We start from the raw sequence: 22,748 nt of genomic DNA on the forward strand, positions 1-22,748 counted from the left end.
GTGCGTCAAAATCTCATCATCCATCTTGCATGAGGAGCAAACAGGGAGGCCGTCAACGGGATCCTCCCGAAGGATGATGATGATGAGGGATCTTATGAAACGTCTTGGAGGAGGAAAAGATTGACAGGCGGAAAAGACGGAGGCGGCGCAGCGTGACTGAAGCGCTTCAAGCGGCCTGTCACATTTAGCTGGCGGCGGCTTTTAAAGAAGAGGAGGCGTGTCGCCAAGCGTTTATTAGCAGGGACAAAATGAAGACGAAGAAGAAGAAGAAAATCAGTGCGCGTCCTTGTAGAGAACATCTGACAGCAAAGATCTGATGGCCGTCGGGTCCTCGCCACCTGTGGAGAGGAGGGGCGACACAAACAAAGACCCTTAGGGTCCGACGTTGTGCTGCTGTCCACTTGAGGCAGCAGGGGGCGCTAGAGATAAGGAGCGGTATCGTTTCCCCAGCGTTTTATTAGCCAGGCTTTCCTTGTCCCACCGACAGGCTAAGAGACCCCCCCCGTCCCCTTTCATTTTTGAACAGGGGTGTGTAGACTTTCAATATCCAACTCTAAATTGATTGTGTCTGATTTGATGCCTCCTGAGACAGCCCGCCGCTCATTAAGGAAGGCATCCAAAGCGTGACCTCCGCCGCCTTTTTTTTTTACACGTACTCACCGACCCCTAGCGCCGCCAGATGACCTCTGAACTCGGGTCGCTCATCCAGCACGCGCATCAGGTTGGTGGACTCCATGCGCTCAAGTTGCACCTTCCAGTACACGTAGATCTTGTGGTTGAAGCTGACGTACACCAGACACGGGCTGTTCTTGCCCTCCTTGCACGTGTATTGACCTGCATGTAGAAAACCCTCAATGTAAAATTATTCATTGGTAGCTCTATTAATGAAAAAAACAAAACATTAAAATGTATATTTAATAATTTTGTTTATTAATGTCGATAAAAAACCTGCTGTGCATTTTAATTATTTCACAAGTCATTCGACATTCCATTAGCTTTATAATTACTTTACTTCAATTTGACCCCTCTTAAAATAATTGGCTTAAGAATGAGAGGCTCTCTGCTGCCACCTCTTGGCCGAAGGAATTGCATTACGTTTTAATCTGATAGTTTTGATCAAATTACAAAAATATTAATAATTTCCCCCCCACAGAGATTAAAATGAGTATAATACATACGTGGGGGAAAAAATGTTGGTACCCCTCTGTTAATGAAAGAAAAACCAACAGTGGTCACTGAAATCACTTGAAATTTACAAAAGTGAGAAAAATATATAAATAAAATACAAAGGCATTTTATTAAGGTAAAATGGAGGCCATGTTTTATTTTTGTTAATTTACAAAAATGGCAATACAAAAATAATTTCTTTTCTGGATTTAAATTCATATAATAATCAAAAAGCTGTTTAAAAAATGTTTTTTAACCAGTATTGCAATGGCATTTAAAAATAATAATTATCAAAAGAAAAATCTAACTTAATTAGTTACAAAATAAAGTCCTTTCAAGGATTCTAATTATGTGACAAATTGAATGCATTCTTTAAAAAAAAGATAGAAATTGAGGCCAGCTGGCCAGGTTAGATTTTATTTTGTTTTATTTTACAAAAGAAAATCTATTAATTTAAAAAAATATTAATTTGAGTGATTGAAATTATTTGAATAGTGAATTTTTTTTCATTTGCAACAATATCCATAATAATAATAAAAAAGCCATTTAAAATAATTTAAAAGATAATTTCCTTTTTGGGAAATTCCACTGAAAAGATGAAAAAAAAAAGTAATTGGTTGTGTTAAAATTCCTGACCGGCGCAGAATGCGTTGACGTTCTGGTCAAACTGGAAGCGCACCACGGCGCGGTTGTGGTCGATGATGTACGTCTGGCCATCCCAAGCGCACGCCACCACCTCCTCGCGCCCGTCCCTCTGAAACCATAAAGACGCAACATCTACTTTCGTTTTTGCAGTGGGTAAGATAATTTTGTCAAACAGTGAAAAATGAGACCGTGACGTCGAGTTTCTGCAGGGCGAAGAGTTGATGGTCCACTTGCACCGACCACAGCAGCTGCTCGGAACTGTCCATCAACTTCAGCGTCCCTGCAGTACACATTTTAAGCCTATAAACTTTATTCACAAGACAATAAAAAATACAATAAATTGTGTACAATTGCATCTAAATGGGAACTATTTGGCCTTGGTGGAGGTCGGCGCACTCCTGGGTGTCTTTCTAGTTCAGCCCTGAGGTCTAATTTTAACATAGCCTTGGGGGAGGTCGCATAATCCCACTCGTCATGAATTATTGATGCTCTTACCGTCCAAAGTGCAGAGAGCAAACAGGCCACATTTGGAAGACTCCTCTTTTGAGCCTGTTAATGACAGGAAACGTTATCAAAGCATGATTCATATCTTTGTGATTCCCAACCAACTTCACTTAGCTCATCAGAAAATAGTGAAATTAATCAATGAAATAAGTCCTACCTTTGCTAATGCTCCCAATAAGATGCGTTGAGACATTCTTGTTGTGGATCCGCCCGGTGGTCAGATGGAGAATGACATCCCGTGAAGGCCCCTCACTTCAAAACAATAAAAGTGACCAAATTGTTGAGCTGGCCCGAGATCTCGCACAAGTTTTCGCACCTGCCGCAAACGGCGGCCGCTTCCTCGTTGTTGTCGTCATCGCCGGGAGCCGGCGAGTCCTGCTGTGTCCAGGAGCAGAGCAAGATGGCGTAGCCGCAGCCGGGCTGGGACACCATGAGCTCCGGCAGACCCTCGGGACCCGGGTTCACCGACAGACTGTCCACCTGAAACACAAGTGAGGACATGAGGACATCCTATGGGCATTTGGTGACATTTATTTTGGTTATATTCGAGACATTTGGGCAATGTTACCGTTTTTGTCCACCAGAAGGTGCTATTTCTCCCAATTAACTAAAACTGCAATATTTGTATATTCATTTCTGTTTTCGACAAAGGGGCATCCAGATTCAACTGCTAAGTTTGAGTCACTACTTAGAAATTAATTCCGTTTTTTAATTACTAATTTTAAGTGGGTTAAAAAATATATATTAAAATCAATATCGTCGTTCTAGTAGTTTTTGTCTCATCTTTTGTCATTTTGACAAAATCAACTTATCTCATTTAAAAAAAATATTGTAATATATTTTCGTTAAATTTAAATGTTTTTAATTAAAATCGGTATGTCAATTAAAGAGTTAAAATCCTATCCAAATTTCATTCAAGGATTTAAAAATATATAAAATATGTATGTAGTAAGTCAGGCAGTCTTAAAACCACTCAACTAAAACGTTATGTATGTATGTATGTATGTGTATATATATATATATATATATATATATATATATATATATATATATAGCCGCAATATATATATATATAGCCTCAATTTCAACACAAAAATGCCGCAAATTTGAACTTGAAAATGACCACAACTGAAACAGTCCCCATAAATGGACTGCCCTGTTTGAAGAAAGTAATAATACTTCTCCATCTGAAGGAAAAATGAGTGATTACTTGATTCAAATATATTACTACAAAGGTTTAAAAAAAAAAAAAAATTTAAAACTGTGTAACCTGTCCTTCCAGCAGCCATTTCTTGAGCAGAACCAGCTGACCAGATCCCGAGTCGGAAGCATCCGAAGATTCTTCCCATCGGAACGCTCGCACCACTCGGTCGGTGTAGCCCACCACCAGCTCGCTGCGGCCGTCGCCGTCTGTCATGAACCAAAACATTACAATTCACCAACTTCATGAACAAATGGCTAAAATGAATTCAAAAGTAATACTCGATCTGTAAAGTCCAGTACCGATATCACTGATGAGGATGACTTTGGTGTTGGCGGGGATGTGCTGCGTGAAGAAAGGCTTCTGCTCGTCGACGGCGAAACCTTCGTGCTGACTCGCCGAGTCGGCCTTGGCGGCGCTGAGGTCGAACAGGTGGAACCAGCCCTCCGCTCCAACGGCCACCACAAAGTTCTGACCCGTTTGACATGTTTCATTAGCACGCGTTCGCAACAGCGGCCCGTCCGGGAGCTGCACGCCGGTCTTCGACGTACCTTTCCCTTGTTGCACACGTCTCCCACGGCGACGCACGTCAGCTGACCAACGACAGGAATAGCGAGTTGAGGAATTAAATACATGCGAAATGAATGAACTCCATTTTGCCTACCATGCCCACGCAGCTCCTGGTGATCCACGCTTTGCTGTCGTCGTTCTTGTACACGTGCAGTTTGCCGCTCGTGTCGCCCACCACCAGCTCGTTCAGCTTTGTGCACATGGACGGACGGATGGAAGGACGCATTAGCTCGAATGCCAAATCTCAAAATGCATTGTAAGGAAATAAGGAAGTAAGGGGCGGGAGAATGAAAGGACAGATGGGATGGTAGGAAGAAGGAAGAGAAGTGGTTCAGCCTGGTACGCATGTGGGGAAAAGAAAGAAGGGAGGGATGGAGGATGAAGTGGACAAACTGAGGGAAGGAGGGAGGAAAGAACGAAGAAGGAAAGTATGGAGGAATGTTGGAAGTGAGGTTGAGAGGAAGTGAAGGAGGGAGGGTGGCAGGAAGGAACGGGGCAATGTAACGAGGGAGGAATGAAGGAAGGAAGGCTCTACAAGAAGGAGGGATGAAAGAAGAGGAAGCAAGAAGAGAAACGAGATTGGAGGGTAGGAGAGGAGAGGAGGGATAGAAAGAAGTCATGAAGGACACAGAATGGAAGTCTGAAATTGAAGTAGGTAAGGCAGAAAAGTAGATTAGAAGGATACATGAACTAAAAGTGGGTCTTCAGGAAAGAAGGAAGGAAGGAAAAGGAGCCATGAAAATGTCTTTAGTGAAAAAGGGATTAAACAAGTGTACGAATACTGTTCATACTTTTGTGCCGCCCCGGCCCAATTTGTGCTTACCGTGTCGTTGTCGGCATCTCCCAGGCAAATGGCGTGAGGAAAGAGCGTGCCCGTAAAGTCCAAACTAACACGCTGAACATAATTCAGCGACCTCATAGCGACGAAAAGCGACGTCAACTGGCAACTTTGACATCAGTTTGGATGCTATTTTAGCTTCGATGGCGTACCGCCCTGCTCGTAGCTGTTGTTTTTTTTACAAAAAAAAAGCGAGTTCAATTGAATGAAAACTCGACCTTAAAACCAAATTAAATCGGTGTTCAACACCTGTTTTATAAAGTATACTCATTAAAGTACTATTTTTATGTCTACTTTTGCTTGTTTTATTTTTTTTAGTTGTCGGACGCGCGCTTCCTGGTAAACAAACTCACGTGACATAGTACGGCAAGTGACAACGGACAAAATAGAATCAGTGGAGCAAGCTTTTGTATTGACATTTATGTCCACATGAGGGCGGTGTTCGCTACAACTTTTATAAGCAGCGACTCCAATGAGATGACCATTGACCAGGTCACATAACCTGACCTTTACATTTACAAGGCAACGTTTTTTTACGGAATCTTCAGAGTTGAAGAACTTTGGGTTATATTAATGTGTGAAGTGTTGTAAAAATTACGTTGATGGGTTTGGGTGTTGTTTAACATATACTTAAAAAACTGCTACCATGCATATGCACTTTCTATTTATTTTCAAATAACATTTAGCAGCATGGTAAATGAGAAGGTATCACATCAGCCTCACAATTCTGAGGTTAATGGTTCAGATCCTTCCCATGTGGAATTTGCATATACTGTATTCCACCCCAAAGTCAGCTGAAATGGGTTCAACCTTAATGAGGACAATTTTTTTTATAGAAAATGGATGGATAGATTTCTAACATCTATAACAGTGATATTCAAAGTGTGATGCTATGTGGGCTCCCTCTAGTGATACATAAAAGAATCACTGAAGAGAATTTAAGTTAAATAGCTTGTTTTTTAACATGTATGGTTTTTTTTGCTGAGTCACTAGTGGCGCAGTACATTTTACTTATTTATAAGGTTCTATCTGCAGGATTTTCCAATCGTCGGATTTCGCTTTGAAAAATTGCATTATGCAAGAAAACAAAGTTGATTTCTGTTTAGTTTTCTCACATCAGTACATTGTTCAGATGTTCCGATTGGTGGATTTCACCTGGAAAAATGACATTCTGTATTATTTTTTAAAAATGCTTTTTTTTTTTTTTTACTTAGTTTTCTTACAAACTTAAACAAGTTGCATTATAGATGCAGTGCACTTTATCTTCTTTTTCTTTTGTCCACATGTAAAATTATCCTATTCTTCATTTGAATTAATTACAGAGAACTCTAAGACGCTGTGGAAACACAATTATAAATTCCCTGTGGAACTTTCACAACGCAGAACTCAAAGATCCTGGGCTTGTTGGTGGAAAAGCAGGTTATGATCGGGGAAAATACGACTTCAATATCAAATATGCACAGCAAAAATTGAAGCATTACAATTTCTGCGTTCAATTCTTCAGAGATGTAATCAAGCACTTCTCCAGTTTGAGAAAGACGAGTTTGCGCCATTTTCCTCCTCCTCGCTTATGCACTGGGAAACACCGGCATTCAAACAAAAGGACTTTGGGCACAGAAAGTCATTTTCACTCCCAGAAAAAAAAACAATACATTCATTAGTTAATATTAACATTTCTCGTGTCAATTAAAAACACTTGTTTTAAAGGAAATACAACCCTAAATGGTGTCATATTTTAACACGATTCATTAGTGTAAAATCAACGCTGGTCAGTGTTAAATTTCAACTACCATTACAGTTTTTTTTTTTTTTTTTACTTTTTAACACTTTCAAAAGTGTTGTTTTAACTCTATTTAGCGTGGACCAACATAGACACTTTTGAAGTGTTAATTTTAACTCTGTCGGTGTTGAATTAACACTGCAGATGTTGCCATGTAGGCCTGTATTTTAACGTTGGTCATGATGATGCTATGTAAAAAGTTTGACAACTAACTCATCCATAAGACAATTACTTCCGAAGGAACTGTTGGGGGGGGGGGGGTTCGTTCTTCCCTCATTTGTCTCCGGCAAGAGCAAAAATAGTTATTGCTCGACTTATCTGGCCAACAAATTCCCTCGTCACGTCGGCCAGTCCAGCTGCTTCTATCCATTTCTCGAGAGCGGGGCAGCCAGTGGGAAGGTGTTTGGAAGGGCGCCCAGATGTCACGTCCTTCATGACAGCGCACGGGAAGCCCCCCGCGGGCCTGCGGAACGAGTGCACTGCAAAGTCCGCACAAAGCGCTAATTGGACTCCGCAAGCGGCTGAGAGCTCGTGGATTGGTTTCACTGAGGCCGGCCAGGGCCGGGGCCTGAATAGAACCCACGCTCCTTTTTCCAAACTCCCTTGCTGTGCCAAACACAGAGGCAGGCCTAAAGGGGGGCGGGGGCGGGGGGGGGGGGGGGGGCTGGGGTGTGGTGGGGTGCAAATAAAGGAAAGTATTGGTGGAGGGAGAGAGTGGGGGTCTCCCTCAATGCAAGCTCGATTTTGAATGCCACGACCAACGCAGAAAATTGCGCAATTTATTACAATCCCTCTTCAGGACGCAGGGACGGGAATAAAGGAGGGAGTAGGAAAGGGAGGGGGGACAGAGGTGCAGGGAGGGCTGAGGGGGGGAGGGGGGGGCTACACTTTGCTGTGTTTTGTTCCAGCCTGACTGACAAGTCTTATTATGTCGCACTTTGCCAAAGCGACAATAACACACACAGCACAGCGCCTGCTGGACGCTACTGTAACACTATCAAGTGGAGCCAATCGCACACAAAGATATGTTGACCCCCCCCCCCCCCCAAACACCCCCCCCCCCACCCCCCCGGCTCCCTTTTTTCATATGGACGATGATCCGCTCCAATCCAAGTGGAAAATTTCAACTTGGAACATCAGCAAGAGGATGCAACTCTTCGTTCTGGACCGAAACAATGAAAATAATCTGAATGCGAATCCGTCGACTTCTTTGCATGATAATGACAAAATATTAACACACACTGTTGACACACATACTTTTACTGTAGCACTCTTTTTGAAGTTACACAATGCATGCCGCAAAGTGTGGTTTCTTGTTTCAGTAATGCCATAATTAGCACATTGGAGTCCTTTTCCGCAGAGAACAAATGCCGACTCAAACGCATTTTGAAAGAGCTGAAAATGACATTTAAGTGCCGATGAGATGAAGTTAGACACGGAGTCTCAATCCTACCACACAACTCTGGTAAAATCACACCTGTAAAATGTCATCATACAACAAAACAAAAGCACGCATATTCAGAGACGTGAACATCAACAACAATCATGAATGCTTTTGGGTCAAGCAAGTGAGACAAAACAAGGAAAGCGGGGCAGTCAAAGTGCTAATAATGTGCCGGTGTATTGTTATTGTTCATAATAAGAAAATCAATATCAAATACAAACCAAAAGCTATAAATGACACAAAACACATTTTTAAAAAACTAACTTTTTTCTTTCAAGTTTTCATATAGTTAAGCAATGATAACCTATATGCGAACATTAGCAAAAATAAAAACAAAAAAAAACCTTTGTGAGGAATTTCATTAAATCAACAATAATTCATGAATTTGATTTACGGGAAATGAAAAAATGGAACAAGAGACAAATAAAAGGGAGCATTCACAATTGCAATTTAGTCAAGCATGAAATGATGTAAAAATGTAAATATTTGGCTTTTTTTCTCAAATGAAAAACAAATTTGCATATTAGTATCTAAGCTTTCGTTAACTGCACTTGTTTTTTCTCGACACACACGCACACACACGCACACACACGCACACACTGTTTGTTTAGTGCTCCAAGTGGCACGCGTCAGGCGCGCGCATCGCACCGGCGAGATGGGCGGAGCCAAGGTGTGGCCACGCGGCCGGCCGTCCGTCGGCGGCCGTTGAAAAGCGGCCGCCTCTTGTCTCCTGGTCACACTCCACCACTCGCGACGCACCACCGCAGGCAGTCACGCACGCACAGAGGAGACGCGCGCGTCTAACCACGTGACCGACACGAGCGAGACACGCACCGGGAAAACTTGTGTTCAATTAGGAAAAAAGTGGCTTTTTTTTTTTTGTTTGTTGCTTAGTTTTCTTTTTTTCCCCTCTAACTTATTTTTTAGATTTTTTTTAAAATAAGTTTTTGAATAAATTTGCAACGTCAAAACTTGGGGAAAAAAACCTACTTTCTTTTCAACTTTTTTTTTTTTTTTTTTTAAACCAACTTTCCACCCGATCTTTTAAATTGACCTTTTCCGGAGTGCACCATGGAGCTCGCCCCCGCCCCCGCCTGCTTATTCACCGCGCAGAGCATCCCGCTGAGCCCGAGCGGCAAAGCGCCGGCGTCGTCGTCGTCCGCCAAGCGTCCCCCGCGCTCGACCTCCCCGGAGCTCCTGCGCTGCAAGCGCCGCCTGAACTTCGCCGCCTTCGGCTACTCGCTGCCCCCGCAGCAGCCTCACGCCGTGGCGCGCCGCAACGAGCGCGAGCGCAACCGGGTCAAGCTGGTCAACAACGGCTTCGCCACCTTGCGCGAGCACGTCCCCAACGGCGCCGCCAACAAGAAGATGAGCAAAGTGGAGACCCTCCGCTCGGCCGTCGAGTACATCCGCGCGCTGCAGCAGCTGCTGGACGAGCACGACGCCGTCAGCGCCGCCTTCCAGGCGGGCGTGCTGACGTCATCGCCCGGCATGGCGCAGGGCTACCCGGCGGCCGATATGAACTCCATGGCCGGCTCGCCCGTGTCGTCCTACTCGTCGGATGAGGTGTCGTACGACCCCCTCAGCCCGGAGGAGCAGGAGCTCCTCGACTTCACCAACTGGTTCTGAACTTCTGGGTAAGACCAAACCCCTCTAGGACAGTCCCCCCCCCCCCCACCGTAACCCAAGTCATCTCCATCAGGTTACAACCAACTTTTTTTCTTCTACACAGGAGAAAGAATCCAGTCTGTTTGTAAGCCCGGGTGGTCCCGGAGGAGGCTCAAACAAAAAAGTCTGCAAAAAGATGTGAGGAGAAGCCCTGCTGGAGGGTCGAATGGGGACGCGCACACGCGGAGAGACTTTTGGGGGGGTCTGCTGTCAAGACCACACACAAAAAACGTGCAGCACGTTATTTAATATTAACAATAACAAGGAGGAGACGAAGAAGAAACTATGCTAAATCCAATCGGCCTTTGTCAAAACAGCCCGGAAATGCTTCCAAGTTGTAGGAAATTCTATCTATCGAGTGCTCCGCTGTTTTTGCAAATATATAAACTATTTTTCTATATCAAGAGATTTATAGACCTTTTTGTACACATCTTTTTTTTTGTATATATTTTGCTTACATAATTCTATATATGTCACGTGTTATTCCTTCCCTGAACGCAGCACCGACGTGTCTTATTTAAACGTGTCAATTTGTCCATGATCAAAACTTATTATGCAGCTAGTCAAGTCAAAGTGTCCAAACAAGCCAGCGTTTATCATGTTGGGAACTATTATTTTTATCAGCCGAAAAATAATAATAATGAAAAGCATATTTTCTACAGTGCAACAATAAATGATTTGCTACTGAATTCGACTGTTGGTTCATTTATTTTATTTTATTTTGTATTTATTTTATTTTGTATTTATTTTATTTTGTATTTATTTTATTTTGTATTTATTTTATTTTGTATTTATTTTATTTTATTTATTTTTTTTTTATTTTTTTTTGGGGGGGCCCAAATGGGTCATATTTAACAATTTTACACTCTAAAAACAGTTGGGTAAAAAGTAACCCAATTATGGATCAAAAATGAACCGATCCAATTTATTTGAACTTTCTGGGTTGTTTTATACAAAATGTCCCTTTTTTTTTTCTTTTCTTTTTTTACCCCTAAAGGATCCGACCAATATTTATGAGTTGTTTTACACTAAAAGGCCCATTTCTTGACTAAAAGTTGGGTCAAAATGACCCAAGCAGAGGATCGGTCCATTTTTGACCCAAAGTTGGGTTATTTTTGACCCAACTGTTTTTAGAGTTCCACATGTAATATAATTTCTTCCTGTTTTATTAAATGTATTCCTCCAAAGGAAGTTTAAGTGAACGTTGATCCTCATTTGAAGCACAAAACACAACAAAAGTGCACAAGTGGAGGAAAGAGAGAAGGGTGTGTGTGTGTGTGTGTGTGTGTGTGTGTGTGTGTGTGTGTGTGTGTGTGTGTGTGTGTGGATGGGGGGTGGATTGGTGGGGGTTCAGCCTAAACTAAGTTTGACAGGTGAGGGAGGGGATGGGAGGCTTTTGGCGTGTGCCTGCTGACACGCAGCGTCGTGCCACACGAGTCACTCGCCGTTCGAGTTCCCGCCTAAAAACACAAGATCTTGGTGGTCCTTGTTTCTTTTTATTTTCAATCAGCAAGACTGGAAACATGCAAACGGCTCAAATTAAAGTCACTTTTCATTTTCATACAAGCGTCACTAAAGATAAGGGAAAATGGTCTCCAAACGGAATGATTTGTACACTGATTGTCATTTAGCCGACGACGCTTGAATGCAACACGTCTGCTAAATGTCAGAGGAAAAAAAAGAAAAAAAAAAGTTTAGTCTGAATCTTAAGTTCCCGCGTGGTGGGCTGTCAGAGTGCGTTAGGGTCTGTCAGGCGTGCGGGGGGCCGCGTCCAATTGGCGACAATGGCGCCGTCTAATATCTGATGGGCGGAGTATTCATTGCAGACTGATTGTTGCATCGCCGCATTTGCATGATAAGCACACAGCAGGCAGCGTGTGCTACACAACCTGCTTGGTGCAATGTTGCCAGAGAAACAAATACCGACAATATTGATGAGTCAAGATTTAGACCGGCCAAATATTCCCGAGTCAAGATTTAAACGGCAGGACACTTTGCAGAGTCAATTTGTAGAAAAAGTAGATTCTGCCGAGTCAAGCTACGGACTAGACTTTAGAGAGCAACTTAAGGTGAGTGGTGACGAGGTCAATATTGCTGAGTCAAGGTTTAAAGTAGGCAAATATTGCCAAGTCCAAGCTTAACCAAGAAGTCTATATTGCTGACCCATAGTTTACACTATGAAAATATCGCTGAGTCAAGGTTTATACCGAGCCAATATTGCCAAGTCAAGGTTTGGACTTGGTCAATATTGCTGAGTCAAGGTTAGGACTAGGTCAATATTGCTAAATCAAGGGGTAAACCAGACAGATGTTGCTGAGTCAAGGTTGAGAATAGAGAACAAATATTGCTGAGTCAAGGTTTCGACGAGCTGGGTCAAGACTGTGAAGTGTTGTGGGTATATTTCCGAATCAAGGTTTCGAGTAGGCAAATGTCAGATTTTAGAGTAAGAAAGTATTTCTGAGTCGGGGTTTGGATATTGCAGAGTCAATGGAACAATGTTGATTGAAGACATTTCAGGACCACAGACAGCAACCTTCACTTACTGTTTTTTTTTTGTGCTCATTTCACCTTTTATTTTGTATTTGTTGTGACATCTTTGAGGACACTTTATTAGGTACAGCCCCTGGCACATTCTCTCCTGACATTCAAACAGCGTTTGACTTTTTAAGCAACCGTACAGATGCGTTTGCATTTGGCGTCCCACCTACCCGGTCAGAGTTGCGGGGCGTCGTCGAGCGGGTTGGCCACGACCGACAAGTGGATGAGCATGAAGAGCGGCAGGTAGGCCAGGAAGTCGATCAGGTCGAGCGGCGGAAGCTTCCGCAGCTGGCGAGCGATGGCCGCCTCCTGCGCCGGCCGGATGCCGCCCGCTTTCAGCTCCAGTGCCAGCTGCTCGGCGCTGATGAAACCTCGCCGCCCGCCCGCCTCCGCGCGATGCTCCTCCAGGAGGAACAGGAAGAGCTGCTGCAATTGGTCACTTTATCACTATTGATATTAATATCTTGCAAGGTGTCAACAAGAGCATTATTTGATTTTTAAATGGGACAAAATGGAGCGGGTCATTCACAGCGTGACGACAAAATGGGTACGTAAAATCTGTTATTTTAATAATCAAATAATTAATTTTCATAATCAATTAACTATGCGAGAAACTTGTATTTTAGCATTTTTTTTTATGATTATTATGCATTCTGAAGTACATTTTTTTAGTAAAATAAATACAAAAAAGTTCAATGTAATAAAAAAAAAACGTGACCAATAGTTTATTTATAACTAGCTAATAATTTAATTAGATGCGTTTTGATTGTATTATTTAGATTTCATCTAACTAAGCAAAAACATTATTAAATTTATTTTTTTTATCCAAATGTTATGCAAAATATAATGACATTTGTAGATGAGGTTAAAAAATTCAAAATTTGGATGTAAAATAGTGTTTCATTATAAAACTAATTAATTGTATTCATAACTACTTTAATTATCACTAATTTACCTATTGTTCAACAAAAATAAAGAATGTTGCATGCATATGTAAAATAGGTTATTTGACAAATTTTGCATTTTATAATGTACAGCAAATACACAACTTAAAATGACCCATTTTCCATTTGTAAATGTATTATTTATAATTAATTTAATTATAATTAATTAGCCAACTATTGAATAACATGAATGAAAATTATATCCGAAATTTATCACTTTGCTACTGTTTTAAATGTTGTCTAGGTGGGATTAAGAAAGGGAGCCAGCAGTTTGTGTGCAATTTTAAGTGGCGGCACCTCTCCATGGAAGTGTGTGTTGGGTGTGTTTTTGTTGTTGAAGTGTGTGCGTGCGTGTGTGTGTGTGTGTAGTTATGTACGTGTGAGTGAGCGGGTCCGGCGGGCGTCAGATTACCTCAGCCTGTTTGTGCTCTTGTTGGAGTGCACCTGTTTGCACACTTAATGCAGGCTGGAGAATAATTGCTGGGGAAGGTGAGGAGGGGGAGGGAGAGGGAGAGGAAGAAGGAGCGAGAGAGAGAGAGAGAGAGAGAGAGAGGAGTGGGGTGGGGGGCGTGCAACTAATCCCCACCTTGGCAATTAGCCAATTTCCCCTTGTAAAGCTTGCAGCATAACAACGCTATCTCTGACAGCTCGGCCACTACAAAGCTGCAAAGAAACCTGCGAGCTGGCTGGCCAGCTGTGTACGTGCGTGCGCGTGCGTGCGCGTGTGGTGTAATGGTGAGAGTGTGTAAATGCGGGCGTGAGTGTTTACTGAGAGAATGTTTGTCAGCATCTGCACAGTATACATGGATGAGAGAGAGAGAGAGAGAGAGAGAGAGAGAGAGAGAGAGAGAGAGAGAGAGGAGAGAGAGAGAGAGAGAGAGGAGAGAGAGAGAGAGAGAAGAGGAGAGAGAGAGAAGAGAGAGAGAGAGAGAGAGAGAGAGAGAGAGAGAGACAGTGTGTGTGTGTGTGTGTGTGTGTGTTTTTACGAGAGCTGATTACAAGGGCCCTTTAATGAGATTAAAGCAGCTAATCTGAGAAAAGGAAAAAGCAGACGGCCGCCATTTTCTTGCTGGGAAACCCCCTTTTATGGAATCATCGTTTAAAAAAAAAAAAAAATCAACTTCAAATCAGATTCATTCATTCGTGCATCATCACATCTGCAACAGAAGATTCACTTTATTTTGGACTTCTTGGCAACTTTGGCCCAAAACGTCAACAAAAGACCCAGACGAGCCCGAGCCCTGACCTACATTCCATTTAAATTCTATGGGTGAACCAAAGGGGGCGAGCACATGAGATGCCCTTGCAGTCACTGAATGGGATAGTTTTGCTGACTCAAGGTGTAAACTAGGTCAATAATGAATTGAGCCTCAGGTCGGCCCAAATTGTTGAGGCAAAATGTAGAGATCAGAATTGCTGAGTCAAAGTGTAGATTTGATTCATATCGCCAAGAAGTAGTCAAATATTGCTACGAATTGCTGAGTCAAGGTGTAGGTTATTGTAGTTTTACCAACATTGCAAGTTGTCTAAGTCAATATCACAGTCAAGCTGTAAAGTAGTCAAATTTTGCTGAATCAAGGTCTCGACTCTAGGCCATTATTGCTGACTCAACATGGCGGACTAAGTCAGTATTGCCGAGTCATGGTGCATACAAGGTCAGAATTGCTGACTGAGGGTGCAGACTTGGTCGGAATTGAGTTGAGTTTAGATGTAAAGTCGGCCAAGACTGTTGAGTCATGACGTGTCAAAATTGCTGAGTCAAGGTGTTTTGTTAATATTGCCATGTGAACATGTAGATTAATCGGATTTTGCGGAGTTAAGATCTAGATTGGGTCAATATTGCTCACTCAAAGGGCAGACTAGGTCAGTATTGCTGAGTCATGGTGTAAACAAGATCTGAATTGCTGACTCAGGGTGTAGACTTGGACAGAATTGAGTTGAGTTAGATGTAAAATCAGCCATGATTGTTGAGTCATGACATAGACTAGGTCAGAATTGCTGAGTCAAGGTATAGACCGTGTTAATATTGCCATGTCAATTTTGCTGAGTCAAGGTCTAGACTAGAACAATATTGCTGACTCAGAGGCAGACGAGGTCAGTATTGCTGAGTAATGGTGTAGGCAAGGTCAAAATTGCTGACTCAGTTGTAGACTTGGTCAGAATTGAGTTGAGTTGAGTTTAGATGTAAAGTCGGCCAAGATTGTTGAGTCATGACGTGTCAGAATTGCTGAGTCAAGGTGTTTTGTTAATATTGCCATGTCAATTTTGCTGAATCAAGGTCTAGACTAGAACAATATTGCTGACTCAGGGGCAGACAAGGTCAGTATTGCTGAGTAATGGTGTAGACAAGGTCAAAATTGCTGACTCAGTTGTAGACTTGGACAGAATTGAGTGAGTTTAGATGTAAAATCAGCCATGATTGTTGAGTCATGACGTAGACTAGGTCAGAATTGCCGAGTCAAGATGTAGGCTACGGTAGTATTGCCAACATTGGTGACTCAAGTTGCATTTTAAATCAATATCGCACACTCGAGATGTCGAGTAATCAAATATTGCAGGATAAGATCTCGTACAAGCCAATAATGAGAATTTTGGAGGTCAAGTGTTACCTTGACTTTGAAGAGTCGTACTTCCAGGGAGCGAAAGTCCATGTTGGTGACCAGCGACCTCATGAAGTCACTGCAAGAGAGAGAAAAAGACAACCGCTCATTTTGGTGCCAGCGTGCTTTTGGCGACTGATGTTTTTTTTTTTTTGTTTAGTTTTTGGCGGGCAGGGCGGCCGGCCGGTCCCGTGCCACGTTGCGTTTGCGCTGATGGTAAAGTGTTGTGAGTTCATTGTGGTTGTTCAGCGCGGCCTGGCTGCCAAACAATGCGTGGGCACACACACACGTCCCGCCACAATAACGGCTACAACTGCTTTGGGGCTGAGTGGTGGGGGGCTGGCGTGTGTGTGTGTGTGTGGTTCTGGGGGGTTTGCATGGAAGATGAAGGAGGGGGGGGGGGGGGTGGGGGGCGAGAAAGTGGGTGACACCAAAAAGTAGGTCCGGCGGGACAGTCATAAACAATGGGGAATTAGTTGAAATAATGTCATCTATTTTACAAAAGTATTCAATGCTATAATATAGAGTAATAAAAAGTAAAATAAAATAATAATTAAAAAAATATCATCCTTGGAATTAAGTACTCTACTCATCATAAATTATTATTTTTTCCTAGTATAAGGAATTCAGGATTCTTTAAATACTTAAATTTTGATGATATTTTATTCATTTAATAAAATTTTAATTGAAGTATTTTTTTTCAAATAATAAATAATTAATTTATTTTAAATGTATTTATTTATTATATATATTTTTAATCACAACATTTAAATAGAAGTATTCTTTTTAAATAATAAATAATGCATTTTTTTTTTTTGGGATGGGACAGTATAAACAATCGGAATGTCCTAACGAGCCCCTCCCCGGCTGGATGCCGAAGAATGGGCCAGCGAGTGCACGTTACGCCTCAGCGCTCCTGCGCCGTGATTGGCTGCGGTGTGGCGGGCAATTTGGGGAGGGGCAGGCCTGCTTGATGGGGATGAGGCAGGACAGGGCAGCTAATGATCATTAATTGCACTTGGTTAGAGGTAAAAGAGTCCAAATGCTACTGTGTGTCGAGGACACTGGCATGATAATGGCTCGCGCAAACCAGGATGGGGGGGCGCGTGTGTGCGCGTCAATAGCAACCTAACCCATTTTCCCTCCCTGGGCCTCCTACTGGGCTACCACAGCAGACTTGTTGCTTACGTAATCCCCTCCCTTCATTTTTTTTTGGGGCGGTCTCCACCATGAGCGTCTTGTGACCTACTTTGAACTGCGGCGTCAATCAACAGCGATGACAACTTCCTGTCACTAATTTCGGTTGATGACACACTGGTGGGTCATGTGACTTGACCTGCCAAAATGGCTATCTATTGTTGTCGTTAGCCTATTTATTCATGAATACATGTATAGTTATTTTTGCTACATACATATCTGCAGAATGATTTATTCTTGTGGTCGCTGCCTTTGATGTTTTTGTGGCCTGCCCTCTTAACATTTTTTTTGTCCCTCCCGGCAGGCGTCTTTTTACGGCATTTGCGCGAGCTTTACGGGTACAATCAATGCAAATTGGAGACGCCTGCTCAGCTTTCAAAGGCCGATTGTGTGAGTACAGTTGCAGCTCGCACGTAAAGCGGGATTAGAGGCATCGGGATTAGCCCGGGCCGCAGGTAAGAGGATCGGATGGGGACGAGGCGGCAGAAGGATGCTATTGTTCTCCTCCTCTTCCTCCTCCTCCTCCTCCTCCTCGCTATCATCCGATGATCTCCTCGCAACACGTGGATCTTTAAAATACGCCGACGGGCCGCGGACGTAAATCTCGGGACCCGTGACCCCGGTGAGAGGGAGCCCTCATAGCGGGGGGGGGGGGGGGGGGGGGGCACCGGGAGCGGGCCTTGACCCCGCCGGGACCTCCCCGGTCGGGCGGCTCTGGGCCGGCTCCCGTCACAAGGGGGCCACAAAGACCCCCGGGGCAGGAAGACGGCGCTGTGTGTGGGAATGTCACGCATATGGGGGGAGTCGAGGCAGCACAAGGACGGCACACATGCTTTTTTTTTTCTTTTTTTTTTCAATCATTTGTCGAGATATTTCTGCATACGACAGTTTGCACTTATTACCGCCACCAAGGATATTTGTGTGACTCGATTCTTACTTGATTTAGCTTTGTGGTGAGAATTTAAAGGATGAGTCGGTTGAAATAAGATCAAAATATTGTATAAAATTATTCTGTTTTGATATAAAATCTAATGATAAAATTGTTATTATTATTCTATTTTACAAAAAAACTGTTATATTGGGCAAACCTTAAAAAATAAAAATACAGAAAATATATATTTTAATTTAATTTTGCGATTGGCTGGCAACCAGTACAGGGTGTACCCCGCCTACTGCCCGAAGCCAGCTGGGATAGGCTCCAGCAACCCCCGCGACCCTTGTGAGGACAAGCGGTACAGAAGATGGATGGATGGATGGATATATTTTAATGAGAAAAATAGTTTAAATTAGATTAATATTGCGCTCTAAATTGTTTTTTAAATTGCTACTAATATTTTTTTTATAAAACATTATGAACCTAAATTAAATATATGATACATATTTGAAATTTAAATATTTAAATTACTTAAATTGAATTTCAAAACGCTACTGCCACTTGTGGCCAAAAAAAACACTGCACACACCCTTCTCACGTTCACTATGCGCACAACGAAAACATTTATGTAATTATTCTGTTTTAATATTAAGTATAATATAGTGCTTAAGTTGGTAAATAAAAAAATGGGCAAAATATATAAAATACATATTTTAATGAGAAAAATAGTTCTGAGGTAATGGGTTAAATTTTTTAAATAAAACATTATGAACATAAATAAAATTAGTAATACATATTTATAAATTGCTTAAAGCTGCTGCCACATGTGGCCGAAAAATGAAACTGCAGACTCCCTTCTCACGTGCACATTGCGACAGACAGAGGGCGGGAAATTCATGAGTAACCACCGGGAACAGCTGTGGTGTTAATCGGCTAATTAGAAGATCATAAATGGTTAAATAATATGGCAATTGTAAAGATATTTTTGAGCAAATTGCTACCTATTACAGCTTTAAATTATTTATTCATAGGCAAACCTTAACAGAGAATACTTGAATGGACGATGGCATTTAAATTAGGTGAACTTTATTATTTAATGTGAAATATTTCTAATAAAAAGGGTAGGGGGGGGATCAAATTTGTCAAAAATAAATCTGAATTGTTCATATTAGACAAATAAAAAAAAATACTTTGAATGATGAGCATAGTATTTCCAAACATACTACAATTTGAATTGGGTTAATTAAAAAAAAAATATGACTTAAACATAATTGCATTGTATGTAACAACAAAATCCTATAGTTTATACCAGACACCTTAAAAATACAAAATCTGTCAAATTTCACCCGATTTCAATGAAATCTGCTCCACATACGCAGAGTCAACGCTAACGTTAATCTCAATCATATTTTATTCCAGATTCAATCCAGATTGGGCGTAGCTAACTATATAACCCATTAAGGCCCCCATATACCAAATCTCATGTGATGTTTTTATTTTGACCTTGCCATCTTTTAAATTATTAACATTTGAGAATGACTCATAAATTGAATTTGCTTTGACGGTGGTCCGCTCTCCCTCTGCAAAATATATATATTTTTTAACGTCGTTTTTCCCAGCCAGTAGGAACGTGCGTATCGCATACGTTCTTCATATTTAGCTGGTTAACTCACTCCATGGCAGCAATCTTCTGCGCCAGGCTGGCGATGACGGCAAAGAGTCTCAAGTCCACCAGGCCGTCTGTCACGCGGAAGTCCACCAGGGCCAGAATCTAAAAAATCAAAAAAAAAAAAAAGAGAAAAATGTGTGAAAGAAAAATTGTAATTGTAAAATCTTCAACGTAGCTTTGCTCTAGCTTAACGCTAACATATAATGGGAAATGGCATTGACGGGCTAACAGACATTAAATGAGCGAAGCTGTCACACTTGCCTGCATACAGTTAAAAACACATAAGCTTTTGTTGAAAAACCTGCACTATAGCACGGTAACACTATAACTAAAATATGGAAAAATAACAAACCCTGTAAACATAAATCTCCTCCTCATCGGAGAGGAGATCGGCCGGGACAATTTGCTTGAGGGCGTCCACCACTTGGATGCAGGAGATGTAACCATCAGCGTCGGAGTCTTCCTGCAAAATATGCGACATTCCATTGGGGGGTGTCCCAATACTTTTGCCCGTGATTTAATTTTTTTTATTTCTTTCAAAACTTACTGCTTGAAAGGCTCTCTTGTACTCTTCCAGCTTCTCCGGACTGAAGATGCAGAACTTTGCCAAAAAGTCGACTGCAAAGACAACAAGACGACAGACGTTCAAATTAATAGGAACACCCAATTTCTATGGACGCTAAAGCATGAGAGGGATTGAATTGTCCCCTTCTGGGCAACATGGGGTCAGGCAGGCAGGCAGGACAATGCGGGGCGAGTGGTTCACAGGAGTGGGTCCAGTTGGCCTGAGGGTGCGTGTGCGTGTGTGCGTGCATGCGTGCGTGCGTGGATGTGCGAGCGAGAGAGGGTTAATAGTTCTTTCTATAAAAGCAGCTTATTAGTTGTCGGAGGAGTCACAGGGGAGGCCGGGGCAAAGATTCCTGATTGAATTCCCCAAAAGGGAAACCACATCATCAATATGGTAATTCATTCATGATCTTCCACTAGGGAGGCCCAAAGCGAGACACACAATGGCTGGTCAGTTAATTAGGTACACTCGCTCCATCCAGAGAGATCAGAAAGTCTTTCATTACAAATGGCAAAATGCATAAAATTAGCAATCCTTTGAAAATTCAGCCCCTGAAGACAGTTTGATTTAGCAACATGAAATTTGGTAGATATGTCTATTATGAGTAAACCCACAAAACAGTCTGAAGAAGCCATGCCCAAAAAGACACAGGTACTCTGCTATGTTGGTTCGAAGTTGTCACCCCCCCCCCCCCACCCCACAAGGGGGCTTTCAAACGGGTTTGAAAATCCAGCCTCCAAAGCCGGTTTCACTCAGTGACATGAAATTTGGTAGACAGATTTATCATGCGCAGACATACAAAAAGTCTCAAGTCATTTCTGAAAAGACACAGAAAAACTGCCATTTTGGTTCAAAACATCCATTTTAGTGGTTATCAGAGATGGCAAATCCAGGTCCAGAAAGTAAAAACCCTGCCAAAGTTGGGCTTTAGCCCCTTGTGCTAGCCTGCTAGCTCCTTAGGGAACAAGCTAGCAGAGCTAGCCTAACTGTGGCAGGCTAGCTAGCTCCCTAGCAGGTAAACAAGCAACTGGGGAGCTATCTAGGGAGCTAGCTAGCTAGCACCTGGGGCTACAGCCAAACTGTGGCAGGGTCTTTACTTCCTGGACCTGGATTTGCCACCTCTGGTGGTCATTTCTCAGAAACTTGTACCCTGGATTTATTTATATTTTTTTTATTTTGTGGAAAATTCAGCCCCTGAAGCTTGTATCACTTATCAGCATGAAATGTGGTAGATACGTCCATCATGAGTAGACCCACAAAAATGTCTCAAGAACCCATGCCTGAAATAAAAATAAAATACAGATAGCCCGCCATTTTGGTTCATTTTGGACTAGATTTTGCCCGACGGCTATGTAATTAAAACATTTTATAATGGTTGGCTCTTTAACTGGGAGGAATTTGATTTTTTTGGTTTGTTGTCATTTTGTTGACTCGCCATAAAGGTCCGAGCATTTCCAGTCGCAAAAGTGAGTGAGAGACAATCACGGCTTGGGGAGGGGTTGTTGGCTTTTAAGCTGCTGCCACTTCAATTTAGCAGATGAGAGTGACCGTGCCACATAAAGACCCTTATTCATTGCCTGTGGAAGGAAGGGGGGGGGGGGGGGGGTGTTGTCGGAGGGGAAGCGGCAGTGTTGATATCAGTGCGTCTGACTTAAACCTCTGGACCGGCGGGCTTTGTGCGACTCGGGCCATTTATCAGCTTAGTTCTCATCCAAAGCGGGCCTCCGCCTTTGTCATGCAGAGTGCGACATTGGCGTGCAGTCAACTTGACTTGTTGAAGCTTGATAGATCCCAAAAGAGAAAAAAGAAAGCTCCGGCATCTGTTTGCAAATATCTCACAAGTCAGCTGGGTTTGAAAATGGCGAGGCGCTACCTGCTTGGCCCTCATCTCCGTCTTTTGGGGGTTGGAGGCTCTGACCACAAAAGGTGCATTGGAGTGAGAGATTGAGGGAGGACCAGCGGCGGGACAAAGCCGGCCTGGAAAAGCTGCCGCCTGAGAGTCTTATCTGATTCCACTCCAGCGGCTGACGCCTTTTCTCCTATTTTTTTTTTTTTTTTTTCCAGCAGCAGCACAGGTTGCGCCTTTGCTGTCAAGCCGAGCAGAAAATGTTCATCACCCGGACGACTGGATGGAGAAAGATGAGACAGAAAGAGGGAGGGAAAGACACTGGCAATCTGTAACCAGAGACTTCAGTGATTCCTGCGTTTGTTTTGCCATCACGCAGGCATGGCTGGAGACAGCTAAGGGGTCCTTAGCTCCTCTGGGTATGCGAAGGGACCTACAGCTCCAGACATGTATTTTGTGTGAATGGACAAAAGATGTAAGCAGCGAACACACTTCACTTTGGAGTCACCACTGCTTTGTTTGTTTGTTTTGTTGTTTCCGCCATGTTTGTTTACATTACATTAGTTAGTGGCTGATTTTGCCTGCAAACAAAGTACTCGGTATTTTCCCCCCTCAGCTTATTTTGTCGGAAATTAAAATAAAATGTGCCTCAGTGCTGAGGCAGAAAATGACACCATGAGAGCCCAAAGTCAAAA

The 22,748-nt window shown here is 42.6% G+C and overlaps 3 protein-coding genes across 3 annotated transcripts in view; 1 reads left to right on the forward strand and 2 right to left on the reverse strand.

The window, feature by feature from the left end:
• Positions 1–10: 10 nt before the first annotated feature.
• On the reverse strand, positions 11–5,536 carry itfg2 (integrin alpha FG-GAP repeat containing 2). The gene is made up of 12 exons (XM_086058186.1): positions 4,911–5,536; positions 4,182–4,277; positions 4,069–4,110; positions 3,820–3,988; positions 3,587–3,726; positions 2,633–2,796; positions 2,474–2,568; positions 2,308–2,361; positions 2,001–2,092; positions 1,804–1,921; positions 661–834; positions 11–338 (listed from the first exon to the last, which is right to left on the reverse strand). Exons 1-12 carry the CDS (start codon positions 5,004–5,006, stop codon positions 274–276), a joined length of 1,305 nt encoding a protein of 434 aa, XP_085914312.1. The 5' UTR covers positions 5,007–5,536; the 3' UTR covers positions 11–273.
• Positions 5,537–8,902: 3,366 nt separating this feature from the next.
• On the forward strand, positions 8,903–10,428 carry ascl1a (achaete-scute family bHLH transcription factor 1a). Its single transcript, XM_086058188.1, has 2 exons — positions 8,903–9,786; positions 9,882–10,428. The coding sequence occupies exon 1, from the start codon at positions 9,221–9,223 to the stop codon at positions 9,776–9,778; it is 558 nt and encodes a 185-aa protein (XP_085914314.1). The 5' UTR covers positions 8,903–9,220; the 3' UTR covers positions 9,779–9,786; positions 9,882–10,428.
• Positions 10,429–12,397: 1,969 nt separating this feature from the next.
• LOC147159217 (uncharacterized) overlaps positions 12,398–22,748 on the reverse strand; it is a 46,985-nt gene continuing 36,634 nt past the window's right edge. The window contains exons 13-17 of the mRNA XM_086059047.1: positions 20,187–20,257; positions 19,992–20,102; positions 19,644–19,741; positions 15,909–15,978; positions 12,398–12,781 (exon numbers count right to left, since the gene is read on the reverse strand). Of these exons, the coding sequence (XP_085915173.1) occupies positions 12,530–12,781; positions 15,909–15,978; positions 19,644–19,741; positions 19,992–20,102; positions 20,187–20,257 (602 nt within the window). The 3' untranslated portion in view covers positions 12,398–12,529. The remainder of the gene's footprint in view (positions 12,782–15,908; positions 15,979–19,643; positions 19,742–19,991; positions 20,103–20,186; positions 20,258–22,748) is intronic.

Source organism: Leptonotus elevatus, chromosome 17 (assembly GCF_054856555.1).
Source record: "Leptonotus elevatus isolate MCC_2025b chromosome 17, RoL_Lele_1.0, whole genome shotgun sequence".
NCBI lineage: Eukaryota > Metazoa > Chordata > Actinopteri > Syngnathiformes > Syngnathidae > Leptonotus > Leptonotus elevatus.